Below are 7077 nucleotides of genomic sequence, written 5' to 3'. Positions count from 1 at the left end.
GAAGTCCGCGAGATGCGACGGCCCCCCCGCAGCCAGGAGGCGCCCGAGGGACGGAATGGACCTCATTAAGGACACCTGGCCGGCCAGGTGTTCGGGCGGGGCGGGGGGTGAGGAAAGCCGGCTAGCGCGCAATGGGCCTTCCTCACAGCCCCCGTTTGGGAACGGGGCGCCGGCTTATGGCAGCGACGGTCAGGTCAAGGGTGCTCTTTGCTTGCGACCACTTGGGGAAGCCGGACGTAAGAGCGACCTTGCCGACTCGCCGCCCTTTGGCAAGCTGCCTTTCGCCCCTGTGGCACGTGCGCAGGCCAGGCGCTTCTGCGCGGTGCCAGCTCTGGATCGCGCAACGCTGAACCCCTCCCCCCAAAAAAAACCCGTTTCAGAAGTTTTTAGGTAGCGCGCTGGTGAGTGTGTGTGGGTCATTCGCGGCACTTCTGGATCGGTTTTCCACCCTCGGGGCCTGCAGAGACAGAGTTGGAAGGGATCTTGTAGGTCATCTAGTCCAACCCCTCCCCCCAAAAACGAGAGACTACACCATTTCTGACAAACGGCAGTCCAATCTCTTCTTGAAGATCTCAAGTAATGTCACCCCCACAACTTCTGAAGAGAACTTCTGTTCCATGGGTGGATTATTCTTTTCCAGGGATCTTCAAACTTGACAGCTTTAAGACTTATGGACTTCAACTCCCAGAATTCCTCCTCCAGTCAGGTTAGCTCAGGAATTTTGGGAGTTGAAGTCCGCAAGCCTTAAAACTTACCAAATTTGAAGACCCTTGTTCTATTCTGACAGAAAATTACTCCTTATTTCCAGGTTGAATCTCTTCCTTGATCAGTTTCCATCGATTATTCCTTGTCTGTCCTACAAGCGCTTTAGAAAATAGCTTGACCCCTCCCTCCCTCTGGCAGCCCCTTCAAATATTGGAGCACTGCTATCCTGTCTCCCCTGGTCCTTCTCTTCCCTAGACTTCTGTCACAATTTCTCTCCCCGGACTTAACGTTTAAATGGTTGGATCCCTGAGACAATGGAGATCCCACACAAATATTGATCGGTGGCATCCTCAGCACAAATGCGCAGACAGGATACTGCATTTCAAAACTGGAGGAAACCTAGTCAAATTCAGCAGGGTTGACTTCAGCGCACCTGTTAGGCTGCCCGGGATTTTTTATTTATTTATTTATTTTTATTTATTTTGGGAAATAAATACGGTGACTCAAGGCAGCTTTCGCAGATATAAAAAAACCCCATATAACATAGAAAATAACAAAAAGAAAAACAATAACAACCTCCCACCCCGGTGACATCACATAATGAAGGCGATCCTGGCGGATCTCCAGACCATGAAGCAACTTTGGGACATGTAGTCCTCGACTTACAACCATTCATTTAGTGACCAAAGTTCAGAAAAGGGAGTTCTGGCCGTTTTTTTCACACTAGTGACTGATGCAGCATCCCCATTGTCACCTGACCAAAATCAGCTTGGCCACTGGCATGTATTTATGACGATCGAGGGTTTGAGGGTTGTGTGATCATCTTTTACAACCTTCTAACCAGCAAAATCGATGGGGGAAGCCAAGGTTCACTTAACAACCACGCTACTTAACAAGCGTGGCAAGAGGAGTCATAAAATGGGGCAAAATTCAATTTAAAAATCTCTCCTGCATAGCAATGGAAATTACAGTGGGGGTTGTAACTGGAGGACTACGGGAGAGGCTGCAGGAAATCCCAGTTTGCTCATAGCCAGAATCTCTTAAGGGAATCTCTCTGCGTGATTGAACGTTGGTGCGCTTATGCACGCCCCCTACAGACCTCTTAGGAAAGGGGTGACATCAATAGTAGACAGTCTAAGGTTACAGTTTTGGGGGTTCGGGGAAGAAACCACAGAGTCAGGTAGAGTATTCCAGACACTCTGTTACTGAAGTCATATTTCCTGCAATCAACTTTGGTGCGGTTAACCTTGAGTTTGTATCTATTGTTTGCTCTTGTATCGTTATGGTTGAATCTGAAGTATTCATTGACAGGACATTGCAATGTATGATTTTATATACTTAGATCAGACTGAAGGCGGCGTAGTTCTAGGTTTTCTAGGTCTAGAATTTCAAGTCTGGTGGCATAAGGAATTCTGCAACGAGGAGAGGAGTGGAGAACTCTTCTTGTGAAATATTTCTGGACTTTCTCAACTGTATTAATATCAGATACGTAATGTGGGTTCCAGACTGATGAGCTGTATTCAAGTATTGGTCTAGCAAATGTTTTGTATGCTCTTGTTAGTAGTGTGATATTACCGGAGAAAAGACTACACAGGATTAGGCTCCCGTACAGGATCTGTGGATCTCTCCAGAATCTGCTGCTCTAGGAGCTCTTCCCCCCCGCAAATGTAAAGTGCTTTGGAACCGCATCCTGAAATAATTCCATGATTCCATAGTTGGGTGGGTTCTTATGCGCCTAACCCAACAATGAATTTTCTATGCTCGTTATGAGTCACACATGTTGTTTCTTGAAATTACATTTCAGTTATTGAACATATTAAAAAGCGAGTAAACTCCATGCACTTAAGCTAGAAGAGGGGTGCAAAGGCAGACAGGGTTTTAAGATGGGCAGCTATATGAATGTTTTCAATAAATACAGGGAGTCCTTGATTTACGACCACAAACGAGCCCAAAATTTCCACTGTTAAGTGAGACCGTTGTTGAGTGAATGCTGTCCCATTTTAAGAGCTTTCTTGCTATTAAGTGAATCACTGCAGCTGTTCAGTTGTTAACACAGTTGCTAAGCAAATCGGACTTCCCTATTGACTGCTTGTCAGAAGGTGGCAGTGTTGTGGATTGCTGGCAGCCTGTGCAGACAGCAGCGGAATTGGACAGTGGGGAAGAAAGGGGACCAGTCAGGGAATCTGGAGAGGACTCGAACGAGGGTCCTGCATCCGATGCAGAGATAGGGCCAGGGCCATCTGGGAGTGGGGTGCTGACTCCAGAGCCTCCAGAACTGACAGTAGCAAGGAAGAGGAATAAGGGGAACCTGTTCCCAGTGCGCGTGTGCGCAGAGCTGCCAGAAGGCGAGAGCAGCTGAAACAAAAAGGCAACTTGGGAGTAAGACTGGGAAGTGATTGCCCCTCCCATCAGGTATAAAGGACAGGCAAAGGTGAAGAAACCTTTGCAGGAGGCAAAGTCATTTGTTCAGTTCAGACTCATTCTTGAAGCTCTTTGTACTTCGGTTGGTTTTTTTTTTTCCTAGTTCATTGGACACTTCTGTTATTGGCAGCACTTCACAGAAAAGAAAGGTGGGTGCTTATCTCGGGGGACTGTTTGAGATTCATTACCGGCTGGAAATGAAAATAATTCCCAGCGTTGCAATAAAACAAGTCTTGTTTTTAAAATAAGCATGTGCGTAATTACAGTTTAGGAAGCCTTGGTCAGAACAGTGGCAAAAGGGGATCCCATGACCCCGGGACGCTGCAACCATCATAAGTACATGCCAGTTGCCAAGCGTCTGCATTTTGATCACACAGCCATGGGGCCATGCAACTGTTGTACGTGAAAAACAATCATCAGTTATTATTATTTTTTCAGTGCCATTCCACTGTCAAAATAGTCGCTAAACAAATACTGGCAAGTCTACCTGCGCATAGAATGACAAGCCCTACCATGGGTACCATTTTATGAGATCACCCCCCCAACATTTCCTGGGCCCATCAACCCCAAAAAAGATTACTTCCACATGCAAACCAGGTTGCTGGTGATTCCAGCCTTGCGTTCCTCGTGTCGGGGATCATCTGGGCTTGGTCATATAACCTCACCGGTTATGGAAAAACCATGGCTTGACTCCTATCCAACATAGGCTCCTTAACCAGGTCAATGGCTAACCGTGATGCCCGTTGTCCAATCCAGACCAACCACCTGTTCTTGTATATGCTGAGAGCAACCAGAATTTTCTATGCGGAAAGAAGACGCACTAATTTCCACAATGGAAGAGCGGATGGTAAAGGTGATGGAATGGGCAGAAATGGCAAAACGGACTGCTTTAATTAGAAGAATTGATCTCCTTTTGTTTCTAGAAACACAGGGCTGGAAGGGACCTTGGAGGTCTTCTAGTCCAACCCCCTGCCCTTATTTGATATGGAAACCACTTCGGTTTTGCTCAAAACTGAAAAAAAGAAAAAAGAAACGTCGATTTTAGGTTTCGGTGATGGGAATGATTTTGTTCTTACAGAAACGGATTTGGAATGTAGTCAAATGTAAAGCAAAACGCTGAGGTTGCATTCCTTTTTTCTTGTACACTTCTGCACTGAAAAAAGTGGGATGTTACGCTTTTTTTTCTTTGCACCTTTCTCCTTTCTTTCACCTTTCTAAGTCTTGTTTTCTTTCGTATTTTTATCTCGTAATAAAAATGATTTTTTAAAAAAATAACATTTTTTTTTAATAGAACAGAACATGGGTGTCAAACTCGCGATGTCACATTGTTGTCACGTGACTTCCCCCCCCTTGCTAAACCGGGGGTGGGCATGGCCAGTGTGTGACGCATTTGTCTTTGTGGGCTATGAGTTTGACACCCCTGGAATAGAACAACAGAGTGGGAAGGGACTTTGGAGGTCTTCTAGATCAACCCCCTACTTATACAGAAGACCCTATACCAGGGGTCTTCAAAACTTAGCTTTAAGACTTGTGGACTTCAACTGCCAGAATTCCTCCTCTGGTCCTGTTAGCTCAGGAATTCTGGGAGTTGAAGCCCACACGTCTTAAACTTGCCAAGTTTGAAGAGCCTTACCTTATACCATTCCAGAAAAGTGGCTGTCCATGAAGCACCCACAACTTCTAGTGGTAAGCCGTTCCAATGGTTGTTTTCACTGTAAGGAAGCTGCTCCTTCATTCTACTGTAGGTTGCTTCTCTTCTTGTTTAATTTCCATCCATTGTTCTTTGTCCTGCCTTCTGGTCCTTGGAAAATAGCTTGACTCCCTCTTCTTTGGGGCAGCCCCTGAGATATTGGAACACTGCTATCATATCACCCCATGTCCTTCTTTTCATTAGACTAGAATGACCCAATTCCTGCAACTATTCTTCCTTTTATTTCTAGTCTTAATCCTGTTCCTTTAATACCAGCCAACATGCAGCAATTAAACTAAAGCTTTCCCAGTGAACAAAATCAAGCGTTTCTCTAGAGAAATGTGTGTGTTTGTGTGCCTGCACACACGGGTTGGGTGACTGCAAAAGGGATCAGAGCAGAGGTGGTCTTCAGCAGGTTCTGACCAGTTCTGGAGAACCCGTAGCAGAAATTTTGAGTAGTCCAGAGAACCGGCAAATTCCACCTCTGACTGGTCATGCCCCCATCTGTTTTCCGCTTCTCATTGAGTCCCAGTTGCTGGGCTGGGTCTTCTTTGGTTGCCCTGCACAGGAGAACGGAGCTGGAAAGCAGGTTAGCGGGGTGGGGAGGGAATGGGGATTTTGCAGTAACTTCCTCTAGGAGTGGGGAGGGAATGGGGGTTTTAGTATCCTTCCCCTGCCACGCCCACCAAACCACGCCCGACACACCATGCCACACCAACCAAGCCATGCCCACAGAACCAGCAATACATTTTTTTGAATCCCACCACTGGATCAGAGCCACAGCAGAATGGCAACTTACAAACCCGGATCTCAATTTTTCCTGCCAGCAGTTGCTGTCAGGAGAAGGGATTTGACATGGACAACGCTATTTCTTTCTTGGCAGGAACCTGATTTGCACACACGCTAAAATGGAAAGGAAAAGCCATTTCATCCTAAGACCACAACATGTATTTTTTTTTTTCCTCTACCTGCATTCGGCTAGACAGTCCAAAGCACGTTCAAATATTAACATTTTAGCCTCACATCTTTCTGTGAGATGGGCTAAAGGCTTTTTTTCTTTTTTAATTTGCAGAGAGGTTTGTGCATTTAAATGTGACAGAGGGAAGATCATCAGGGTTCTCTGGAGCTCCCTGTCCATTTCCTTGGCTCTTCCTCTTCTCCACAATCCTCTCAAGAAAAAATCACGCAGCTCTTTCCTCTTGCTTTTTTCCAACACCTGGGGGGACAGAACCGGTACAACCGATGATGCCAACGACACCAGTTTGTGCTTTGCCCCTTCGGTCTCGCAATTCACACGGCAGTTGTTTTTTTTTTAAACACCTTGCAATGTCCTCCAGAGTTGGAGAGGCAGGGTGGGAATCTTTTATCTCCTGCGAAAGACCTGCTGTTTGGCGTTTTTCACCCGCTGCTCTTCCTTCAGGTTCATCTGTCGGACTTGTTTGCTGGAGATGGTCTCCACGTGATCCAAAGGAAACCAGCCTCTCTCTCCGTCTGAGAGCTTCACGCCTTCACGCCAGCCTGCAGAGAGATCGAAAGCAGGTGGTTGGGAGAACGCACATCGCGACGTTATCCTAAAAATTAAGTGCCTTGATGCGCACGTCCCCCTGATGTAAAGGATGGCTCTCTTTACCTGGTCAATACTCCTAATACACACAGGAATTTCATTGCCTTGTTGCACACCTGCCTAGCGGAATCCCCAATAACATCACTTACATGGCCAAACTTTTTGGGCTCCTGTGTCAAAAATTGCCCATGAGCCAGCGTGTACGCACTCGTGTGCCAGCACCCAGAATGCAATGCACAGCCCCCTCCCCATGCCCCCTGTGCATGGACGCGCAATTCCTCACCACCCCCTTACATGCACTGAGCCTTACAGCTGATTTTTTGGCTGGTTTGTGGCCTTTTTTGGCCTCCCAGCAGCTTGGAAAAAGCCTCTGCATGGCTTTTCAGGATGAATTATAGGCCCATTTCATCACTTCCGGTATTACAGGAAGTGACAAAACAGGCCTATTATTCGACCTGAAAAGCCTTGCAGAGGCTTTTTCCATGCCTCTGAGAAGCAGAAAAAGGCCTCAAACCAACCGGAAAAATAAATCAGTGTGAAGCGCGCTCATGCGCAGTGAGGTAAGTTTGCCTCTGGCTCGGGTGCCAGCATAAGTGCCTCTGCATGCCACTTGTGGCACGCATGCCATAGATTTGCCATCATGGACCTACGTCAATGATGCAAACTTTGGGAGTCTACCTGCAGACAAGCTTCAGAT

At 46.7% G+C, this 7077-nt stretch overlaps 1 protein-coding gene across 1 annotated transcript in view; it reads right to left on the bottom strand.

Annotated features, from left to right (window-relative positions):
* Positions 1 to 6047: 6047 nt before the first annotated feature.
* The window catches only part of LOC113419701 (uncharacterized), a 104819-nt gene continuing 103789 nt past the window's right edge, over positions 6048 to 7077 (bottom strand). Inside the window, 1 exon segment of the mRNA XM_087969546.1 lies at positions 6048 to 6334. Coding sequence (XP_087825672.1) covers positions 6180 to 6334 — 155 coding nt within the window. The 3' untranslated portion in view covers positions 6048 to 6179.

This window comes from Notechis scutatus, chromosome 6 (genome assembly GCF_049901735.1).
Source record: "Notechis scutatus isolate UNSWTSFEM ecotype Mainland chromosome 6, rNotScu1.2, whole genome shotgun sequence".
Classification (NCBI taxonomy): domain Eukaryota; kingdom Metazoa; phylum Chordata; class Lepidosauria; order Squamata; family Elapidae; genus Notechis; species Notechis scutatus.
This window is presented reverse-complemented; position numbering and strand designations above follow the sequence as displayed.